The 24,657-nt window shown below is 39.5% G+C and overlaps 1 protein-coding gene across 2 annotated transcripts; it reads right to left on the bottom strand.

Moving 5' to 3' along the window:
- Nucleotides 1-1,921: 1,921 nt before the first annotated feature.
- LONRF3 (LON peptidase N-terminal domain and ring finger 3) lies at nucleotides 1,922-24,500 on the bottom strand. 2 transcript variants are annotated; one of them, XM_075162312.1, is made up of 12 exons: nucleotides 23,755-24,500; nucleotides 22,423-22,541; nucleotides 21,707-21,829; nucleotides 19,378-19,533; nucleotides 17,719-17,962; nucleotides 16,954-17,044; nucleotides 13,643-13,757; nucleotides 13,077-13,198; nucleotides 12,244-12,402; nucleotides 11,030-11,192; nucleotides 10,011-10,160; nucleotides 1,922-9,282 (listed from the first exon to the last, which is right to left on the bottom strand). In XM_075162312.1, the coding sequence occupies exons 1-12, from the start codon at nucleotides 24,386-24,388 to the stop codon at nucleotides 9,124-9,126; spliced, it is 2,235 nt and encodes a 744-aa protein (XP_075018413.1). In that variant the 5' UTR covers nucleotides 24,389-24,500; the 3' UTR covers nucleotides 1,922-9,123. The 2 variants fall into 2 exon arrangements, with proteins under 2 accessions (XP_075018413.1, XP_075018414.1); XM_075162313.1 differs by lacking the exon at nucleotides 19,378-19,533 and having other exon boundaries at nucleotides 23,755-24,499.
- Between the last annotated feature and the right edge of the window lie 157 nt (nucleotides 24,501-24,657).

Here is a 24,657-nt window from a genome sequence, read left to right as displayed (position 1 = left end):
GTAGTGCAGTATAAATCTACATGAGTCTCAGCCTTGTTATGTGTGTGGGGGGGATGTATTCTACTTTTAAGGGTGCTTTTGAGCTTATTTAAAGCATCATTAGTAGCACTAGAAAAGAATTGAATGCCACTTTTCACCAAAGAATTGAGCAACTAAAAGAATGGCAGGGGATTCTGCAAACTCCTTGTTTATGGAGGCAGCCTTCACAAACAGCTTTGAAAACGAAACAGGAATGCTGTGAACCGATGAGGTCTGAAAAGACGTAGTTTCCATCCTTGTAACACATCTGTTTTTCCGATCCTGAGAAATATTGGGCGTGTTAAGAATGCTGAGACTGCTGGTGACAACATTAGCTTCCTATAGAGCAACTGAGATTTAAGTGGAGTGTAACATCACCTCTGCACTCAGGGAATGAGTCATTTTGCTTATTAATTCTCTCACTTTCGTCTCTCCCTCCTGCTCTTTTCCCCATCACTTTATAGCCAGACTTATTTGGAACTCTTGTAAGAAAGACAAACACCATTTCTCCTTGGCGGGAGGGAAATAAAATAGCATACTTAACATAGTTATATAACACACTGCTACGCATGCCTCAAAACGAGGTCATTTTGATTAATATATTTATCTGGTGTGCAGCTGTAACAGGAGCTGTAACAATTGTGATTAAAAGAGCACCGTTTTATTTAGTCTCTTTGCAATAGTGTTCAGTTTCTGTAACTAACATCCCCAAACTTTATGGGAGTTATTTGTTAGTTAATGTCATGATTTGTGCCCTTGGGTTATGGTCCTAGCCCTCCAAACCTTGGAGAACCTTTATAGTGTGGAAACACAACTTCCTTTCTCTCTTCTTTCCTCTGTCAGAAGTTAGGTAAGAATTCTGCAATAATTATATTTATTAGAAGTAATCCAGTAACATATACATAGAAGCAGGAAAGAGAACAGAGGCAAACTGTGGAATTCCTTAAAGTTGAAGATGTTGCTGGAAGATGGAGAAAGTAAAAAGAAAGTAAAAAGACAAGAGGCGAGTGATAAAGCCAGTTACAGTGGGCCAGGAGAAAAAGCTGAGCAGCACGCAGCAAATGACTCTGGTATCATCTATCGGAATGAGAGAACCGGTAGGATCTGCTTTTGGAATACAAGCAGATGTATTTTTCTTTTGGGATGTTGAATTACCATTCTTCAAAGTTCTGACGCATCCGGTTCTATTTTGGTTTGATGACTCCTAACTAGACACGTTAGGCGGCTGCTGCTCAGAAGCCAGCATTTAAAAACACTGTGTTTTTCTGTTCTACTCTTTCTGGCAAAAAGCTCGTTATTCAAGTGCTTGCTCTAACCTTTAGTTACCCTGGTTGCATAACTGGAAAGCAGCATCCCACCATGCACTTCTGTGACCCAGTTGTGCCTTTCCAGTAGTGACTTTATGAGTTACGAAAGGTGTGTCTGCCAAATTGCTACAGAAACATTTACTCTACTGACCCTGATTTCCTAAATATTATATAGCCATCATTCACTAAGGAGTAAAAAACAATGTAAAAGCACGTGAAAAAACCCTAATTCTGCTATGTTGAAAATCCCTGCGTATGCTCTTTAGCCTTGATAGTGCTTGGGCTTCTCATTGATAAAAGATACTTGTAGAAACCACTTTTAAATCATTAATGCTTCAGTAATCTTTCAAAATGAATTTTAGATGGTACATTCAGTACTAATAGTCACAGTACAAATCATTGACTCATCCAAGGAAGAGCCTGAATAACAATTGCTTTGTTGAACTAACTTAGTCTAAATTGTGATGTTCAGCATTCACATTTTCTAGACTGTCTACAGACTTGCTAAAATCCTTCCACATTATCATGTCATCTATTACCATGTACTTTACGCCTGATAAAACCTCCATGTGGATGAGACCGAATTTCTAATATGCCACATAGAGAAAACTATTTATTACTAGCATTACTTTTACAAAATCTTTCTGTAGCTCATAGAAAACACAAAATGGGCACGAGCTTGGTTTTCTTTTCCATCACATAATACAGCATAAGTCAGTTATATAAATAAAGTCACTTACATAAATAGCTTAATACTCCTTTCATTTATGGCATTATAAATCAAGAGCAGATCTACTGAAGCAGAAGATGTTACACTGGCCTAAAACCGGTATTGACAGCATATGCAGGCTTTCATTATATAGATTCTTTCAGCCAGTAATTTTTCTGCTTTAACAACTTGAAAACCATCCTATCATAAGCTGTAAACTGTTCAGTATGTGGCAGCTGAAGGCTAGTCTTCATAGCAAATCTTGCTCTTTATGTCAGTGCTCTGTTTTTTCAGGTAGCCTCTGTATATTAATTTTTGGTATCAATATACAATTTATCTGGTTAGTTAAAAACATAAATATTTCTGGTAAAGAGGGCCTGACAACATTACTGTTTTCAGGTAAGCATGATTTCATCTGTTCTTTTACTGTGTAGTTTTTGAGAACTTGGTATTAGTGACTGCTGATAAAAATCTGTTTGAACTGCTTTACATGATAGAGATCATTAGGAGTTTTGGATGATCATTTTAATATGAAGCATTATGTAAGTGTAGATGACTTTAGAGTATTTCAAATATCATTTGAATAAATCTGCGTAGGTACACTTATAAAATGAGAACACAGTGAGCAAGTAGTTGGGAAATAATTTGCTATCCTATATTTGGTTTAAATTTTCTCTGCTTTATACTGCATCTGAACACCACTTTATAATCATTCTTAAAGCTTTCAAAACTAAAATAATTACTTAGAAGGAATAGTTTAAATCAATATGTTCCCAAGCAAAGCCTCAGTTTTGACTATTTACTATTTCCTGATGGAAAAGAACTTCATCCAAAACACTTCCTCTACTCAGATGCAAATGTATTTTGTTATAGAAAATAGCAGTCTTGACATAATTAGTTGTTGGCTTACCATATACAGTCTTAGCCTGTGCCCTGGATTCTAAAATAAATACAGGGCCTGAACAAGCTTATATAAGAGACCAGCAAGCCAATCTGTGATACCAGAGGTGGTTGGGACTTAGGCAGCAAATCACAAGCATGCCACATCTTGCTTAAATGACAAGGCAAAAGGAGCAGCCCGTACATATGTAACTTTTAAAAATTTTGGCAACTGTTACACATTTTTTAGTGGAATAAGATATGGAGTCACTCCTCTCAATGCTAGCTTTATGAATAAAACTATTCTCTAGCTTTTTCGGTGAAGTTAAGGACTTTGACAATCCTATGGAACTTCTTGTTAAGGGGCTTTCACTGAAAATAGTCCTTTCATCGCCTCACAGATGCAGCTTAAATGCATATATAAATACCTGTAAATTAAAAGGTATCCTGGTTATAGTTTTAAATCACAGAAACCTGTAAAGCAAACAGTAATGCATGAGAGGTACCAAATCCAGAGAAGTGCATGGTAGTGCTGTAAGCCAGGCCCTCTTCAGTTCCCGTTATTCTTACTTTACTACAGCAAAGAGGGAAAAAAGCACTTGATGTCCTTTACAAGCGATGAGGTTTGGACAACTTCATTTCTGTGGTTTGGTTCCTTCACATCAAGTGTTGTTGTGTAACTGCAGGATCTAGGATCTGTTCTTTGTTCCTTTATCTAAAACACCTAAAAAAGCAGCTCACAGGTAATGTTTTTTCACCTCTGTAGTTCTTTGTTATGCAAGCCAAAGAGTAAAGAACACAAAAATTTTAATTAGCAAACAACTCTCCACACAGACTTTGTTGGTACAACAGTTATAAGTACATCTACAAACACATACAGGTTCTTTGGACTATGATTTTTTAAAATATATTTTATATGACGATGTGAACAAATCTGGAAAAAACAAATTACTTCAACCTTATGTAGAGGTAGCTGAACAGTACTCTGTTCAGTGATATGAGAGTATAACTTAAGTTTCATTTCAAGTTCATTACAGTGCACAAAAGGATGTTTTACAAACAAATGGAATACACAAGTCCACAAAACTGTTTATTTAAAATGGCTTGATAGATATATTTCTGGCACTCTTGTAACTCAATAGCTTGATGGAATTAAATTGGAAAAGTATCTGGTGCCAAATTAAGACATCTTACACAGATAGTCTTTTGCTCCTCATTTTTGTACTTCTCCCGTTCCTCACCAGGGAATTATAGAAGCTATTACATTGGTTTTGCTACACTTCTGCTCTGTAAACCTTTGTTCTGCAAGTTGAATGTAAAGATTTAAAGGTGCATATGTTTATATTTATAAAATATATGGCTATGACTCTATTAAAAAGCTCAAGAATGGCAATAACAGAATACAGGCACTTCTATGTGAGGGTTACTTTAGACCTTATGGAACTCCAACATTAGTAAGCACTTCACATGATACCTGGATGAGTAAGAATGTAATAGTTCAGTTTTTTATTATCTACCATTTTAATCCTGTCTAAGCAGATTAGTTTCTTGTACCCAGACAATATTTATTTAGCAAAGTGTTTCAAAATAGTGACTTTGCCGAAACTACCATTTTTCTGTAGCTGTAAGACTTTCAGTGATTTACTGGGCTTTGGAATAAACCCCAGATCCTAAACTATGTGCGCTGCACCAGTTACAAGTTAGGTTGTGAAGCTGACATTAAATGAGAACTAAGCAGGGGTGGAATTCATCTGATGTAGGACTCGGGGAAACAGGGAGCACTACCCTAAGTGCATATAGTTCCATCGGGTTTTTATGCACAAAAAACCTGCAGTTAATTTATACTCTCTTAAAATAAGAGTTTGTGAACATGTTCTCCATTCCTAAACACTGCATTTAAATGTAACTCCTGTCTCATTAAACACCAGTAAAACTTCAGCACCAAGTAGAAATCATTGAAAGACCATCTAAAACAAAACTTAATTTTATAAAGCTCTTTCTCTACAGCACAGCTTAAGACAGACCTGCTACATCCAAATCCACATGATTTTTTTTTAGGTTAAATAATCTTTGGATTAAGAAATCCATGGTTCAGGTGTTCTGTTAGTAAGCAGTCATACAGGACAGAAGGATAGGCCAAGCAATAGGTCAGCCGTTCAGTATGACAGCTGGTATCTCTTATTGCTACAAGGTAATGGAAGATAAGATATCAGCACTTAAAATAAAAAAAAAACATAAAGAACAACTTTTACAACTAACACCAAATGTCACTTAAGACTTAGCATGATAATGGCCTATCACACCATTTTATAATTTCATTATTAAAACTACTGTGTCTGAGTTCACTGTCAGGTTTCATGATTTTTCCTGATTAATCCAGTCCTGTCTCAGGTTTACTTTCAACCAAGTCATGCTAGCCAAGATAACAGCTATTTTCATGGAAGCATATCCCCTTAAGTTACTGCTAGACAAAGGAGCATATAAGACAAAGCAAAGTTATTTTGAGTGTCATAAGTTTGTCTATATATGGAAATGAAAAATTAGTATTACTTCCTGCAGAAAACTTCTGTCTGTTTTTAGTTAGAAACCATATAATGTATATGTACAGAGATTTGGAAAGGTGATACAGCCAGTCTTTCTTATTTATTTTAATGTATTTTGTTAAATACTTCATTTACAGAAAAGTGAAGAGATTTTAAATTAACAAAACCATATCTTACAAATGCAAGTCTAAAACTTTCAAGAAGTCTCTGGGAGATGTTTAGGTGGTACCGCCCAGGAGACTGGCACTTAATCAGTTATAGTTTGATCTATTCTTGGTTCCCTCTCCACCCTCATTATAGAAGACTTGCTTTTTGTATTTCCCCCCTCCCCTTTTTTTTTTTTTAAAGGGGGAATGATCATATTTCCTTGGAAATAAAATTTCTATTGATTTTAGTAATCCTAATTCAGTGATCTAGGGTCAATGGAAATTCACTTCTTTGAAGAACTAGCAAGAAGCCTATGCATTACTTATGCACTCACAACAAAGATCAATCAATACTTCTGGCCACACAGGAAATGCAAGTTTGAATCATGTTGGTTTTTTTTTTTATGAGATGAACGAGACTGGTTATGGGACTGGATTTGGTGTCTAGAAAAATGTAAGAAGGCTAAATAAAATACTCCCCCCAATTAGTATTTTATCTGATCAATGCTGCTTTCTATAATTAAAGTGAAGGTATTTTTAAATCTGTTCAGCTGTTTATTCACTCCTGTAATAAATGGTGCATTTACATCCTTGTACTGATTAATACAACTGAAAAAAAAAAATCAGCAATACTGTGGCATAACTAGAAGATTTTTTAGTTTTTAAACCTTATTACTGAAACTTTACCGTCTCAACTCACTGAAGGCTGAGGCTACTCCTTTTCCTGGACAGGTTTGTGTTCTCTAGCAAATCTGTTTCTCACTATCTTTTTTCTTCTGATGGAATTTGCAGACTTTAGCCATTAATCTAGAATGTGTGGCCATAGAGCAGTCCCAATCAGACTGCTACTGCACATGTACAGATGAACTTTCTTGATGTGTTTAATTTGTTATGCATATGCGCAGATCCATTACATGCGGTAGGGTCCGGTGTTTCCAGATTGCAACTAATGCACATGAACAAGTGGTCATGATATAGGGCATGTACATGAGTTTCTGCTTAGGAAATTCTGGCAGCTTTACTCAAGGCTAATAGAAAAGACAATATTCACTTTTAAAATCAAGGATTTTTTCCATGTCAATTTCTAAATCAACAAAATAGGCAGAATGTGAGTATGTAGAAGACATAGCATGCAGGAAAAAAGAACAATGACATCAGTGAGAAAATAGTTTAAAGTAGATATTTAAAGTCCTTTTCTCACAGATAAGAGTAACAAAGTGACAGCTTTTTTCTATGGGAGCAATATGGGCTCCTTATGTTATGCAGCAATACATAATAGTTTAAGGAAGAATTGCATTTAATGCAGCTTCACTTCCAAACAAGTAGAAACCACTTCATTATTGACTTATGAAGACAAATGCCAGAGCAGTTGTCAGCCACCATATGCTTGTTATTGTTCCGAACATGTATGTATTTCTATACATTGTTTACAGAGAAGCATGTAAAGTACCACCTATGGAAGAAGTGCAGCAATCTAGCAGTATGGAAATAAGTTGTAGCATTTCTAGAGTAGCTTACTGCAAACACAGGATACATATTCCATTTGCATCACAAGGTTGAAACATGTTTGTCTTCCATTTGTTTCTTTGGTACCCTTATGGAAAAGTTCTATAGAATTTAACAAGAGGGGGAACCAAAGGTAATTTTATGGAAACTTAACAATATGGAAATTACTTTTAACTAATAAATGTTTCTGATGAGATGATGATGGAAAAACACACGGAAAATTGACATTAAATTCTACTACATTTTTCCATAAAGGCATGGAATGGCAAAGAGTGCTATCCTGGGTAAAAATAACAAAAATTTGTAGCATTCCGTAACATTCTCAATTCAATCTATTTTTTGCCATTGAAAAGGAAAACAATAGCTTAGAATAAAAGGCCCAGTTCTGCTCAGATTGAAATCAGTGAAAGTTAAAGTCAGATGGAGGCAAGATCAGTCCCAGAAAGTGGTACACTGAAAGCAAGAAAAGCAGCAAACCAAGTGTATGAACTGTTGATTCAAAAAAAATAATCAAAACCAAGATACTTCCTATTCTCATTTCTCATTCTGTTTTTACCTGCTTTATACCTAGAAGTAATCACGCTAAAATTCACTTGTTTTCCTTGGGAGCTAGCTATTATTAGCAACACTACCCAGTCTCTTAAGAGAAATGCAAAGGCTGGGTAGAGATTTGAAGCTAACAGAAACCTGAAGATTGGGGTGAAATAAATAGCATTTATTACAACATATTCCTTCTCATGTGACACAAACTGCCCTCTGAGTCCTACAGTCAAAATAACTCCCTCCTCCCTGCCACATACACACACTCCAAAGCCAAATCCCACCAACCAATTAAAAGAAATAAAACTGATCTTAACAGCAACAAGAGTTGATGTAAAAAAAAAAAAAATCTATGTAGTAACCTACAATGAAATGATACCAGTACTTCCAGTTTTCTTTAGGAGAAGCCACTTTTCATATATAGTGGCTCGCTCTTCGCAGTTGTTTGTAGCCATTATCCATTCTTGCAAGAAAGAGTTCAGATATAAATTCAACTCCAAGTTATTCTCTGGTCTGTGAAAAATTAGGGGATAGATCCTTCTGCCACCACTATGGCCAATTCCCACTGACATCAACTGATCAATACTTGAATTTACCCAAGCGCTTACACACTCATGCTTAAGGTTAAGCATGTGCTTGACTGTTTTGTGGTATCAGGAACCTAGTTGCAAGCATAGAATCAAGCTCCAACAACTGTGCTTGAATTATCTCAGACAATCTGTGTATTCAGAGACTTCACGGCAGGCTGTTTCAGGGGGGAAAAAATCCTTCTTAGGCTACAGTAGAACTGGGGATAAGTAAAAAAACATTCAAAGTATTTGAACAGAAATATCTGAAAAATTATCAAAGCAGTTGCTTGTGCACTGCTAGAATCACCATTTTGCCCCAGTCATAAATACAGGGTAAAACCACTATAAATAAATAGAGCAGCTCACTGTCTTTTAGAGAATGAACACATAAATAATATACATTTTGAAACAAAAAAATCATAGTGCAAAAATAAATTATCAAACGGAACTTGTGAACATTATTTTACACAATGCTATATAAAACCTGAACCATTTGGAATAAAAGACTTTGCAGTTCACTGAAATAATGCATTAACATTATTATTTCTGCTTCACATTAAACTGCACAGTTTATCCTTTATCCACTAAAAAAATAAAAATAAAATAAATTAAAAAAACCTCTTAAGCTTTTTAAAAGGTTTATGGCAAACAAGATCACTTTTTGTTCTATCACATTTGTTATTAATTTAACAGTGCAGTGATTGAATAATCATCTCAGAGTTCCAAATGGAAACTATTGAAGTATCCATAAACATCCCTTGCTCTTTATAACTCACTTCCTTTGAAATTCAGGCTTGAAATATCCTGACACTCAAATCTGTAAGACATTATTGCAGTTAGATGAAGTTACACGAGACAGTCTACAGTCAAGTACTGTGGGAGACTTCACAGCTCTCCTTCTCACCATCACCGTGATCGTGTACGAGACATGAATGTAAGGACACGTCTGATGCCATTCAAGCGGTCTTTGAGGGATTTCATGGCAAGGAAAGGGAGCTGAGCTCTGTTCTCAAGTGGAAGAACAGCTAGGACCCACCAGCACCAGGCTGGCCCATTAGGGTTAGCCTGCAGTAAGGGGAAAAAAAAAAATAGAAGTTAGGATACATATACATGGTAAGGTCTTGTTTTTGAAGATTGAACTTGGAAAACACCGTATTTTGATAGCCAGCTAGCAAGCAGGTCATTTAATTGCCAACCTAATGGTTTATCAGGTTGCCTTGAAACAAATTACAACAAAAGTTGCACCTTTCCTAAAAATAGGATGTTGAAGGCAGAAGCAAGATGCATTTCTATTTCTAGCAACAGTTTACAGGTTGGGCCTTCTAGATTTTTTTTTTTTATGTATTTTGTTCCCATGTTATTATCGACCCAGTTCTTTGGGATTCCTGCCTCCCTTCTTCATACTTCATGACACTACTTCATATTTAGTTTCTGTTGTTACATTCTGTTTTTTTAGGATCCCTACCATTTGCAGTCCTTGAACAAAAGTACCAAGTTTCCTCTTGTCTATTTTCTCCCAGTCATTTAATTGGGAAAGTAAAGTAGGCAAAAAGGCATTTAAGTCTCCTGGGATTAATACAGTCGGCTAAGTAGTCTCCCCAACATTAAATAGGAGCTTTTTGTTCGCAACTGTGCTACCATTGGGATACAGCAACATAACTTAGATAGTTAGCTTATGCAGGATAAATGAAGAGTATTCATATTTTCCTCTTAAAACACAATGCCTCCCAGCTTATCGGATATTCCTGCTATTTCTGTCTCTAAGAGTTACATAAGCCACTGATTCTGGATACCTGTGGGTCAGGATCCTTAGCTGGCATTGGACCAAAATGACTGAGAATTCGACTTTTAAGTGCTTGCTTGAGGGAGTTGAACCACATATATGCCTGATCATAGACAGAATCATGGAGAACAAGTAATGCAGCATACTCTTGTCCTTGCACCTGAAATGAGTAAAGAGAGGGGGAACGTTGCTGTTAGTTCAGTCTGCATATTGGGGAAGGCACGACATTAATTTTTAGGATTTTCTGGGGTGGTAGGGGAAAGGAAAAGAAAGAAAAGCATGCCAAGGGAGTTCTGGGATAAATCCTGAAAGCTAGTTTGGTGTCCCCCATTCTGCTCCCCACCCCACCCCCCGCCCCTCATCTATCAAAGCCTTCACTTTCTTACCCTATATTTTGAACCAAAGATACCTATTTGCAGAACAAGCGCTTTCTGGATTGCTATATGAAAAAACCTTTACATAAACATCATACAACACAGAACCAAAGATTATGGAAAGCCTTTTTTTTTTAAATTATTAGCAGCTCCTCAGACTAGACATTTTATCATCCCATTGTATACCAAAAGCTCATACATCACCCAGAATACTTTGACTGCCTACATATATATACATATATATTTTAATAAGAATTAATGTAAATAATTTTGAAGGTGTAGTGGACCCAATCCTACTCCTTCTCACCTGAATGGGAGTTTTCTAATTGGCTTCCATGCAAATGGAGGCAGGTTCCCCCCCACCCCCTTATAAACTGCAGTTATTCTGTCTAGAAGAGTAGCAAGATCTCATCCTGGATTCACATAGTTTTGTCTTCTGCTAAAAACCTCCAGGAAAAACACCCCTCAGTATACGGGCAGTGTGTGTGCATGCTTGTGGTAACCACTATGTTTCCCATCTTTAACCATGAGCAGTTAGTAAATACCACAAATTTGTTTTACTAGAAACTGTTCTACAAAAAAAGAACTCGCTCAAAACGTATGTGCTTAGAATTTCACACGTAATACAGTTTAAATGAAATATTTCTAAATTTACCTTTTGATCCTCAATGTACTCAATATCCGCTGTATTATAGCCATCACGCTGGCTGTGCTGTATCACCTTAAATCTCCTCTTGCCGATGCTGTCTACAACAGAGCGACCATCAGCAAAGAATTCAACATTTCTTATCTCCAGAATGCAGCCATAATCTGCAAACCTATTGAAATCAGAACAAAAGCAAGTAAACAAGTCTTATTCTCTCCACCCTTAGTTCCACAGAACTGCCATACAGCCAGTCCCTACCACAAAGGTATTTACCAGTGTCAGCTCATTTCTATTGTTCATAGTACTGACCCTGCTGTAGTTCCAATTATTCCACAGTTGTTTTCAAAACTATCAGGAAGAATCAGGCTGACTAATCTGATTAACACTAACTGCATGTTTTGGAATACAGGGAACGTCTTATGAAACTGAAAGTTATACAGCCCAGAAGCACACTTTCTCCAGAATCCTAATATGTTCAGTCAATTTGTACAGAAGAACAAGTGCAATTCAGAATATTAGAATTATGGAAGGACTATGAAATCTATAAAGAAAAAAGTTTTCCCACAATTTCAGCAGATTTTACTTTGTAGGTGTGTATTTTGGGCACATCATACTTTTTATGGTGTATACATACCCTGTAGGTATACACCATAAAAAGAAGGGAGGAAAGCTAAATACGGAGACAGACGTTAAGGTCAAATTACCTAAGACTGACTGTAAATGGCTCAATGTAAACGCTCAGCCAGTCCTTATGAAGGTCCTGTTGTACCTCTGCAGCCTCCACTGTATTCAGAACAGTGAGGATATAAATGTATCCCATAGCTTAGCTATTCTTTTAATACTTCGAAAAAGCTAAACCTACCAACACACCTTACTGCCATTTCAATTTGAGTTCTTGTGCAAAAGCATTCAACAGATTTCAAAACAGTAGAAAATACACTTCCTTTTCATGTATTACAAGAGGTCTGCAGCTCAACTTTGTATAATACACACTAGCTATGTGTGTTTCAAGAAAAATGGGTAGTCATATTAATCAGAATCTAAGTGCTCAAGAGAGAAACCAGTCTTCTCAATGTCTTTAACCAGCATGATTAGGAAGAAACTTTCTCTACTGGAAAACTATCACAGATACTGCAGCCATGGACCTTTCTGCACCTCTCCAAAGAGACTTGCTCCAGACTAAGTGGGGTAGATGACATGGTCCGAGCATGCTGCTCACTCACCCCTTTACAGGGTCACTGATGCACATCCCAAATTGTTTGGTGCCAGTTTCCATGCACCTTCGAATCATCAGGCGATAACATGGCTCAAAAATGTGCAAAGGGCACGGGACTGTAGGATAAGCCATTGTGCAGACAAATATAGGAACATTCTTATTTAGGCTGTAAGAAAAAAAGGACAAACCAGATATGACTTTTGACCAAACTACTGACAAGGTATAAAATACATTTTATACAGTAACATATTCTTTAAAATTATGATATCTTTAAATAGAAATTATAACATCTTCAGAATAAAATTCTTAATGGAGTAAGTAAAAACTAAAATTATTTTTCCCCTTAATTGACTAGATATTATGGAAAGTGACATACCACTTACTAGCAGAAGTTATGCTTTTTTAGTTAGGCTTTCTGGTTTTGCTAGTGAGAGCATTCATGCATCTCTATTATTGCTTTTATTTACTTTGTTTTCCTTAATCTCATTTCTTCCCTACCCATTACATTCCAACCCCCAGCCTGTGAGACTGCTTCCACTTATTGTCTCACTCTGTGGCTTTCATGGAGGGCTGCAGAAAGCAACCACATTGCTTTATACCTTGTTTATAAAGCAACCTTCTGGATTTCTTCTACTTCTGTTTATTGTTTAGCACAGTATCCAGTTTTTATGATAACTCAAAGCACAATTTCACCTGGACCCTGTTCTGCTTGGAATCACATGATACCAAAAAGAAGCTCTTCTATCAGCATCTTAGCTCGTGCTCCACAGCAGCAGGAGCCATTCATCAGCTAACAGCAGTAGCATTAGAGATTGGATTTTACATAAATGGATTACATACTTGGAAAGCTCTGCTATTTCCTCTTCATAGATCTTTCTTCTTTCAGTGAGTTCCTCTGGAAGATATCTAGCTATTAATTCCTCCATTAGTACTGTTTTACAGTATTTCCTCATAGCCAAGCACTGCAGTAAAAACACACACAAGCAGTTACAGATAATGTCTAGCATTTCAAAGTATATGGTGCCTATGCAAGAGGTAGTAATCTGTTAGCTCCATTTTCTTATATCTATAGCAAAAAACGATCTTTTAACCTTGCGGTGCCACTGAAAAGATGTTTATTGAACTATTCCGTATGTTACGGTCATTATCTTAGACAATCTGTAGGTGATTTCCCTTCCCAGATTTTCCAAGTACAGATCTGGCCCTAAGGTTTGAACAGGGGAGACTATCCGTGCTTTCTAAGTGATAAGGGCATTTAATTTAAAAAAAAAAAAAAAACAAATCACATTTTTCTTAAGTTATGTAATATTTCTTTTGAGTTAGGAAATACCAAAGGTTTCTGAAGGTGGTACTTGATCCTATCCTATGCCCTTGAATTTATTCCAAGAAAATCCAAGCATCATTACCTCCGAGAGCCCTTCCTTGCACAGGGGACATTTTGGGTTGTGATCCAGGCATCTCTCAAGACATTTGAGACAGAAGGTGTGTCCACAAGGTGTAGTGACAGGTTCATAGAAGAGCCTGGATTGGAAAAATCCAAACCAAAAAAGACAACAATATCGTATACCAAAGTAAAATACAAAGGTATTACCAGAAAAAGCTGTATTCGTTCACTAACTACTGACTACTCCAGGGCTAAAGTTGTTCCTTGCTTTTCATTTTTTCAACGAACTTTTGTATTTATTCAGCTTAGACTTTCGTATTGCCACCTAATGTGAAAGGCAGCCTTGATTTCAGTGAATGTGAGGGAAAATATTGTCATTGACTTCCAACACGCCAGGATTTAATTTTCCTCCATGTGAGCGATAAATAGAAGCAGAAGTTGGGCCATCTAACTTTTTCTAATGAAATTGAGCAATACTTGCACAACTATTATTGTGGAAATCATGTGATTACTTGTATGTGTAAAGCTTAGCACAAAATAGCTATTTGCAGTAATAGCCCACATAAGTGATTGCAATAAACTGTATTACTGCCAACTCTAAAGTGGACTTGGAAAGCAGTTTTGTTGGAATAGACAGTTTTTAACCTTCAAATGACTGCTTTTCTGCAAAATAAGTGACATCAGATTCATGTTTCATCTAGAAAAAAAAATATTAAATATATAAGGCCAAGTCTTCAAAGTATCACGGTATCTAATCTTTACCTATTTCAAGTAACTCTGACACTTATTTTCACATAGGGATTTTTGACTTATGATTATGTGATATTGCAAAGTGATGTTTCCTTGCCAATAAGTACCTTAAAGACATGTAAATAATATAGAAGTTTTTTTTTAAATAGAAAACATGCAAAACTAGACATTAAGTTGTTTGGCGTATACTATATTTTACAACATACTGTCTAAGCATTTTAGGCTCTCAAATATTAGTCCAATCATAATTTAAGTAGTAAGTTTACTTTAAAAATTATCAAAGCAGTACACTAAGTTCTATCATACATGTGGAAATTATAAATATGTAACCCGCATTTACTGACATCTTTAACAAGATGCATGTATTTAAGAACATAATTGGCTCTTAACAAGATTGCCATAGCCAGTTTATTAAATGTCATTAGTTACTATAAATATTGACATTTAAGCAAGGGAACATATGAAGTATCTAAAATACCACACCTATCTTATTGCAGCTTGACTGTATAATTGAAAACCCTTGTTAATTGTTTAGTGAACAGAAACCTCACTGCACCAAGGCTATGTTATTGCTTTGAACTATGTAAAATACTAAATTCTACAATATGTTTCAGTAAGAACTGATTTGCATAGGTAATTATTTAGTAGCAACTTACTTGATCTGAAATGTTAGCATAAAGACAAGAAAAATTCCTGTTAAAATGCATGATTCTGCTCTAGTGCTCACTGAAGCCAGCAACAGCTTTTTCCCAACAACTCTGAGGAGACCTGGACCAGCCTCATGACTTGCAGAAAGAAACACTACACACCAAGATTTCTCATGACATCACTTTAAGCTATTGTAACAGCAGAAGCTAAATATTCACTCCTGCTGAGTAATGCTCCTTCATTTCTCACCAATATGCTGCTTTGACTATTATTTTTTATTTTCTGCTTGCTGCTGGAGCAAACGTAGATCGATAACATTTTGGCCACTCTGTCAGACAAATAGGTTAATAACAGCTCCTGCAGTTAATTGTGAACAGGTCAGTAGGTTACTAGGTAATTAGTCCAAAGTATCTCAAGTTCCAAATCCCTAAAATACTTCTGAAGAACATGGCAGGAAATAATTATGATCAATCTGCATCAATAGCAAGAAAAAGATCTTGTGACAGCTTCCCTTAGCCCAAGCCTCCATCGTTGCAGTGATGTTACAAAGCTAACATCCTTCTAGATGCAAGGCCTGTGTTCGTGATTGCAATTACAAAATCAGCATCAACATCCTCTGTACTGTAAGGGAACCAGCAGTCCTTGAGCTCATTCCTTTACAAGTGTATTTTAGTCTGGCTGTTTCTGATTTAACATAGAGGATGAGGAAGTAGGGCTAATTAATTTTATTAAAAACATCTAAAAAATGTTTTGTGGACATAACGATCATAAACACACAGACTCATTAAAACCAGCTAAGACCAATTGTGTGGCTTTCTGTTAGAGGAAAGTTTTGCTCTTTGCAGTATCAAGTGTTTTGACAGCTGTATAAACTTTTGGAGCACGTTTCAGCTGTAGGCAGACAGAGGGAGAGGGGGCAGATCTGATTTATTCCAAGCAGAAGCAAATCAAACAACACAGCAGTTGTTCCCCCAAAGGTTTCTGTTTGAAATAAATTGAAGCTCCGCCCCCCCCAGTATACAAACAACAAAGCAAAGCCAATCCACATTTCTCCAGGCACAGCCTTCAGAAATAAATCCACGAAGAGGCTATCTGCTATTTAAGAATTTAAAATGTAGTGCAAGACTAACCCCAACATACATTATTGATAGATCTGAGTGAGTAAAAAGACAAACCTAAGCAACTCTCATTGCAGAGGTCAAGACCCCCGTGAAACACCTTCCCAACATTTCCTTCTAAAAAGTCAGTAACAAAACCCCACGTGTATTTACCAAAATTACCGTGAACAAGTAGTGAAATAGATGTAGTTGACAACTCTTACTGTTTTTATCAAGTCATTGCTGTCCCCAAGAATAACTCTGTTATTTAACTGGAAGATCATCATCAAGCAAGGGTAGTGATGGCCTTAATAAACTAAGGAACACACCTCTAAAGCAATAGAGGAAAAACATGCTCTTGTTTGCTTGCAAAATCCTCCAATTGCAATAGCAGCAACACAGTACTTTACACGCAAACTTGGAATATTCACAGGATGTAGTCTCTTTAGCTATTTTGTGCGTTATATAACATCATGCATGGCTCTACAAATTCCAAAGGACAAACTGTGGTTTTGTGCACTATGTGTGTCAGTGGGTGGGCGTGTGTAAGTGGTGAGAGGAAATCTTTCAGACACCTTCACTAACATACTTAGCCCTCACATGACCTTATGTGTCCTTTCCCAAACAATGACTAGCCTAGAGCAGATCAAAAAGTTCCTATTCATCAACGGTATTCAGAACCAAAGGTCTAGAAATGCATAACTGGAGTAACAATTATAAAAGCTAATTTCAAGTCAGAAGGAAAAATAAGTACCAAGACAGCGAGAAAATATCTAGGTCATAAAAGGGGAAGATGTGTCTTAAAAGCTAAAGACATCCACAAGAAAGCAATGGATACCTCATACACAGGGAGCAGTCCAAATCTGATGGATCCACAAATTCAAATGGAATATGTTGTCCAGTACTATTTCCCTTAGTATCAACTGTATCTATCAATAAAAAACATATTATAATGTGATTGAACAGAACTATGTAAACACAACAGTATTCTGTGTATCTACAAGCAGCATCCAATATTTAAATGTGTATTGTACTTGCAAGTTACTGAACCATTAACCATCATTACAATAATTTCTATGCAGAGCATCAAATTCAGCTTTGGCACAAATCAGCATACCTCCCCTTAATTTTGCTGACGTTATACCCACTTACAGAGGGCTGAATTTAGCCTTGCATTAACAATTAATGTCAAAACATTTTTTATTAGTGTTGGAAGTCTAAAGTGGGACAAATTCTTCTGTTATACCATTGTAAATGCATCCCACAGCACAAAAACAAGGCCAGATATCACAAACAAACAGAATTTGTGCTTTTAAACAAACTTTTAAAAGTTGATCCAGAAAGCACTAAGACCATGCACAACATTGACGTTCCTTAAAAGATTCAGAGCTCTGCTGATAAACAAGCACTTGACCCAACCTTCTTAGCCCAACATAATTTTTTTTTAAGACACAAGAAAGATTCCACATCATGCCCTCATTAGTCTAAAGAGAAAATATAAAAGCCAAAGTATAATTTGGACCCTCTTCCTCTGAGTTTTATAAAAGCAAAATTTCCACTAATTGCATGCCACGGAACTTATCCTGTGTGTAATTAAACATACCTTTCTTCATCAGTTTGCAGGGTACCTCAGCATTTCGCACCTCCTCTGAGCAGCACTTCCTTTTCAGGAGGCTGCACTTCTCAGAAATGAGAAAGGCAGACTCTGGCACGGAGGTGAGTTTGTTCTCCTCCTCTGAGCAGTCCTTTTTGCTCTCTGTAATTTGTACAGATTTCCTCAAACTACCAGAAGTAGTTACATTTGGTTCCTCTTGAATGGGAAAAGCCTTTTTCTGTTCCACATTTACCTGTGTGAAGCGAGAATTGACATTAGACCAATGTTCCAACAACTTGGTAAGGAAAAAACCCCAAACCTGTCACAAGTCTTTAATATTATGGATCACCAGGAAGGACTTTGTAGGTCAAGAAGCAACAGTTTGAGAATTGCTGTGTCAGGGCCTGATTTTAATGGAAAAAAAAAAAGCAAACTATTTCTGTCCCCACCCCATCCCCCCACCCCACCATGGCACTGAATATTTTCAGCCCTTATATGTGGCTTTATAGCTTGGTCATGAAACTTGATTCAGGCAGAAATGTGGCTAGATCTCAAGTTAAATATATTGTTATCATTTAACCTATGGAAAAATGCATATTGTTTATATCATAATGATGGTATCAACCACCAAACAATCAAAACAATGCGAGTTTATTTTTAGGAAGCAGCATAAACAAACAAAATTTATAACACACAAAATGCACAGAGCTTCCTTCAGCAAGACAGATTTCTTTCGCAAAGGATAAAACGATCATTCTTTATCCCGTTATGGCTACAGAACAACCTGTGAGCAGCCATTACACAGGACATCACCTATCAGCTTGTCACATCAACTCCCCAGGTGAACCTGAAAGCAGACACTGTGGATTGTGATCAGGAGCTGTAGTGATGTGTAACATGCAGAAAAATGAGTGAACTGTCCCTCAAATGACTTCATGAAAGGGTCATACAAAAGGATTTCTTTTCAGAATATCCTAATAGCCTTTCCAGAAGGCAATGTCACTGATTGTTCTTATCAGTCTCAACAAGGCTGCTCAAAACCTACCATTTTTATAAGGACTAGCGAAGTTTTCTCCTATACATACGGTATATGAGGATACACCTACCCTCAAAGTTCAGGTTTCAGTGAAGCAAAAGTGGTCCTTACAAACCCACGAATGTAAACCTCTATAGCCATTTATGAAACTATGGCTGTGAAACCAAATTTACGGAGTAGCTAATATATCTTATGTGGCTCTACAATAACCTCTAAACGAGTGTACAGAATCTGAATGCAGGATGATTTTCTCACTGACATCATCAGTTACAGTTCAAGCTGAAACCCTAGATTTTAGCATTTCACAGCTTTGAGGGTATCTCAATCCAATCTTCAGAGGCCCTTTCCCACTACCAACTACTTGGAAGAGCTAAAGACAGTTACAGGAATAGTACCCACTCAATTCTGGCATTAAATTTATCAGAACAGCAACAGAGGACTTCTATTAAAGAAAAAGAAGTCAGACAAAGAGGCTTCAGTAAGTCAACTTTGGTTTGCATGTTCTGAAACTCAATAAAAATCTGAGAAAATGTATCCTGCTATCTCCCAGAGGTGAAAAGGAGGGAAAGTTTCCCAACGTGAACATAAAACACACAACAAATTAAGAACCACACATCAGACTTGATCTTTACCTTGAGCAACCTTTGTAGGTTATGGCTGGTGCCTCCAGATCCCACTGAATTTAGGAGATTCCCCTTTAATCTAGAGTGATGTGACAACAGCTGCAGGATATCGGGTAAGTGTTCCTGAGCATTTCCCGGGATGAGTGAAAACAAACTAAGTAGAAGCTGTGATATAAAACAGAATACTTCACTGCTTAGTTCCTTCCTTGCAACCTCTAAATGAAAAAGCAAGTAAGGGAATAGCTGAAAGAAGCATCCTTGATTTTGTTAAAACCATTTAAAGAGCCCTTTAGACTAGGGTAAGAACAATAAGAAGTGCAAGAGCTAATGCAGTATAGGTCAAACAGACAGCAAGAGACATTTTCAGAGTTAAATAAGCCCATAAAGTTATTAACCATTCTCTGATGTGACACACACATGCCTTTGTCCTCTTGTCCTGAAGTTCAGAGCTCACCAGAAATTACTAACATCTTTAAATATGTTTTTTGCTGCACATCAGAAGCTTTTGCTGGAGTTTACTAGTACAGAAAGCACTCATCTCACAGGCTTAATCCAAGTTCAGTTAAGTAAACGTTTCTGATATTGTAAACTGTAGCTATTTTTAATTCACTTATGTGAGAATACAAAAAAATGTAGGCAGTAGAAAAATACTGTTTCTTCATTTGCTATCAGAAAATAAGTGAATCTGTATCAAGTAGCAGCTTGTAGCCACTTGTACAGCATAGCTTATCAGATGATTATTTAAGGAAAGAAACAGAGCTGAATGGAAGATTCACCCTTCGAAAACTAATTTCAACATACTACTGAGGTGATCCTGCTGATGCCTGAGGAAGCCACATGACAGCTAAGATTTCTTTTTAAAGCCAAAAAGGATTCCACAGGACCACACTATGTCAAAACTAACATGGACAGACAGTTAATACAAGCAGTACATCACAGCTGCACCCGAAGAATTTGGTAAAATGTACTATGTCATTGTTATGCAAACAGCCTTGGAAACGACCCAGTAGAATATTGCATCATGGATGAACTCTGTGTCTGATGAGTGCACGAGTAATTCTTTCAGTCATAAGAAGCCTAGTTTTTCTCAGAACCCCACTGCTGAGAAATTAGGTGTCTTGGATAAGGCTATTTGGAGTCTGAATTTAGAAACATATCGTTTGTTCCTGCTCTTCTTGCTCTAGTGCACAGAAAGTCTCCCAGCATGACTATGAGAACAAATCATGACACAATGACAGTGAAAGACTGCATGGAACCCACTGGGAAAAAAACCAACCAACCAAAACCCCCAAATATCAGTGACAAAAAACTCACAGGAGATGGAAATCTTAACCATACACAAAATGAGAGAAAAATTTGACTGCACTACAGCCATCCAGGTTATACCCTCTCAGTTACCTTCATGAACAGTGCTTTACTGTAAGAATTCTTCTGTGCTTTTAGAAAGCCTTACGTATTACAGCACACTAACCCATCCCACCAGTGATGGAGAAAAGCGCGAATACACTGCCATAAAAGAAAATTGAGTACAAGGAAAATAGAACTATTACATTTTTATTACCATAAGCTATCACTGCAACGCTGAGCCTTTTAGCTACGACAACAAAAAAAAAGGTCAAATGTCAAAACGCCGATTCACAGGAAATCAGAGGGTGTGCAAAACAGAGCAGTCTTCACAAAAACCATTTCAGAATCCACAGACATCTTAGGGCTGCTACTGAAAAAAGTCTCACTGCAGATCCATTTTGTTGCTTATTTAGCATTAATTATTAGCAATCTTTAAAAACTATTTTAAAACAGCTCTTCTTTTGTTGACTGCTTCCTTTCACACCTTCTCCACACACTGATACTCAGCGCAGCACGACTGGCAGTAGGAAGAGAGCTGCTGCTCCCAAGTGGAGTTTGACGGGTGCTGCGTGTTACATTCTGCCAGTCAACGGCCTGATACAACATTCAGTAGCAACTCCCCCTCTTCTGCACTCTGTCATTGGTAATACATTGCCAAGCTAGGAAACAGATTAGAAATTTGACTATAGGGAATCACAATAGTCTGTGGGTGGCAATTATTAACAATTCAGCTTTGCTTCAAATTTGCTGATGCTAACACCATGAGTAACTGTTTCCACATAGTGCCTGCCAAGTATGTTTTCCAGGTACCTCCCTATTTTCAAGTGAGCAATACACGTAACTCAAGTTTGAACAACAGTCTGGATACATCTCTCCATCCAGCTCTTTGCAGTAACGACAGAGAGGGGAAAAGAGAAGAAAAATTCTTATCCTCCTTTATAAAAGGCCACTGAAAACAACAGTGCAGTTCCAGATGATTTAGGGAACTCACCTTTTGTGCCTCAGACTTGGCCGTCTTGTTCCCAGTATCTAAAGCAAGGCAGAATAGAAACTCTCTTAAAGCTTCTTCTGTTTTCCCCAGATTAGCTAATGCTTGTCCTTTCCTTAGGTGACCCTGCAATGAAACACATCCATAGTTGCAGCTTTTGTTCTTTTGTCATGAGAATATGCAATAAAACCAAGATGAAATCACAAAAGATCTTTCCAGAGAAGAAAAATTTAGGCAGGGAGAATCACTGTAACCGTCTCTTACACCTAGACACCACCGGTGTCTCGATTTTTAACCACAATGGTCCTGAAAACTCTTACAGACAGAACTGGCATATTCTCTAACTCAAGCAAGTATGATTCTCACAGCACCTGAGCCCAACTGATCTTGGAGAAATCTACTTTCCCTACATGCCTAAAACAGTAATTCCATCCTTATAGAATGACATAAGCACAGCATTCGATTTTTAGAAAGAGTTCATGAACTTGAGATTCATCCAGGTCAAAGGCAATAGCGTTAGCTCATCCTCCAGGATTATCACTCTCTTCCTTCACCTCAGGAAGCTCAGGAGTATCATGGTTAAATGTAAATCAGAGGAGTCCAAAAAGTTAAAGGACTTAAAGCCTCCCCCCGATTCAGCTGTCTGACCATTCTAACAGTTTTCTATCCAAGGAAGTATCAAGGTTTTAAAACAAAGTACAACTGGAGTGAGAACTTACTTTCAACCAGTATGGCTGGAGCCTGCATGCTGTTTCTGCATCATGCAACGCATCTTCGCAAGCTTTCAAAGTAGAGTTAATCTGGGACCGGTTGCTGTATAGTAAGTGGTCATTTGGAGCTGTAGGAAATAGAAAAATTGGTTGATTGAAGTAAATTAAAAATTAGTTACATAAGCTTTATTCCTTAATTTTTTTTTTTAAACACATGTTGGTGCTTCCAAGTTGTACAAATCTCCAAAACACCCAGTTTTTAAACAGCTATGTACTGAATGAAATCTTGAAACCTCTTCGGGCAACTCCAGACAAAGTGTCAGCTACGTATTATATAACTGCAGGGAACATTGCATAAATAAATGCTGAGACGCTCACGCAATAAATTAGCAGCTCTGACTGAGGATCGATGGTTGATAGAAACATACAGGAGACATTTAAGGTGGCAAGAGGAATGCTGTCATACTGTAGGGAGGAGTTTCAAAATTTTTAGCATCCAAGTTTTTAAATGATAGATAAGGATCTTTTCGTGCCATAGCTCAACACAGGAAAACAAGTGACAACGACAAGAATCGGATCACGCTACAGCAGTGCAGATGAAGTGATCTCCTAGTTACACACACCGCCTGTCGTAGCATCAAGACACGGTGCGTACCGGATTACGGCTGTACGCTTTTGTCTGGAATACTCTCTCATTTAAATGAAACTCTTCCCCGTAATACCTTGCCTTTAATTTCCACTCGCTGCGTGCAGCGTTAGCTGCTCTTCCTCAAACTAGATTAAAACGACCGCATCAAAAGTTTTCCCTGCACAACCCCCGCGGCCGTTTACAGCCTTGGCTCCGCGCCGCCGCCCCAGACACGCACCCCCGCCGCTCGCTTTGCCCCGGCGGCCGCGCAGCTCCCCCCGCCCCGCGGCGCTGCCCGGGGACACCCCGCGGGCGGCGGAGCCCTCCCGGGTGCCCTGGGCGAGGCGGCCCGCTCCCGCCTGGCTCCGCCGGTTACACAACGGCGCCGGCGGGGGGGAGCGCGGCCGGACCGCGGGCCCCGGCTTACGCAACCGCTGCTCTCCTGACCCAGTTTCACCGCGGGCCGCGGCGCCCGCGTCCCCCCTCCCCCCCGGGGCTCCCCCGCCACCCGCCCGGCGGCCGCCCACCGCGGGAAGCCGGCGGGTGCGCGGCCCCGGCACGGCGGCTGCCCCCGGCTGAGCCCGGGGTTCGGCGGGGCGAGACGCGCCGGAGCGGGCGCCAGCGAGCCCCGGCCGGCGGTAACTTGCCTCCCCCGCTGCGCCCGGCGGGGAGCGCGTCCCCCAGGGCGGGCGTCGGGGAGGGGGAGCCGTTACCTAGGCTGACCGCTTCGTTGTACTTCTGCAAGGCGGCTTGTAGCTTCTTCTCCTTGTACAAGAGGTTCCCTTCGTGCCTGAGCTGCGAAGCCTTCACCTGGCAGGGGAACCACTTGGCCAGCAGGTTGCTGAGGATGACATTGACCCGCGGGAGCTGCCCGGCCGCCGCGCTGCCCTCCTCCTTGCACAGGACGCAGCGGGACTCGGCCGCCCGGTCCCTCTCCAGGCACTTTTTGCAGAACGTGTGTCCGCAAGGCAAGGAAACGGGCTCGAAGAGGAAGCCCTGGCATTTGCGGCACCTGAAGACGTCCCACTCGCGGGGCTGCGGGGGGCCGCTCCCGGCGGCGGGCAGCCCCTCTTTGATCCGGACGCTCTGCGCCAGGCACTCCACCAGCTTCTCCAGCTGCTCCGCCCGCAGCTGCTGGTGGCGGGACGCCAGCTGGTAGAGCGGCAGGGCTTCGTGCAGCCGCCCGCCGAAGGCGAGCGCGTCGGCCCGCCCGAGCAGCACCTGCCACTCGGGCCCCAGGCCGCCGCCCGACAGCTCCAAGTTCTGCGCCTGCAGAGCCCCGGCCGCCAGCTGCAGCACCAGCTGGGGCTCCGGGCGCTGCTGCTGCGGCGGCAGGTGGGAGCCCATGGCGGCGGCGGGCAGCGCCTCTAGCAGGGCGGGCGGTGCGGGGCGCCGGGGCGCGGAGGCAAAGGGGGCGCGGGCGCGGCGCGGCCCCGCCGGCCCATGCTGCTGCCGCCCCGCGCCGGGAGCGCCCCGCGCCGCCGCCGCTTATATAAAGGCGGGCACGTGACGCCGGGCGGCGGCGCTCATTGGGCAGCGCCCGCAGGTTGTTACAAAACCAGGCGGTTTTGTAACGCGCCGACAGCGGCCCCCGGCCCGGCCCGGCCCGGCCCGGC

This window comes from Calonectris borealis, chromosome 13 (assembly GCF_964195595.1).
Source record: "Calonectris borealis chromosome 13, bCalBor7.hap1.2, whole genome shotgun sequence".
Classification (NCBI taxonomy): Eukaryota; Metazoa; Chordata; class Aves; order Procellariiformes; family Procellariidae; genus Calonectris; species Calonectris borealis.
Note: the sequence above shows the minus strand (reverse complement) of the source record. Positions and strands in the feature narration are given on the sequence as shown.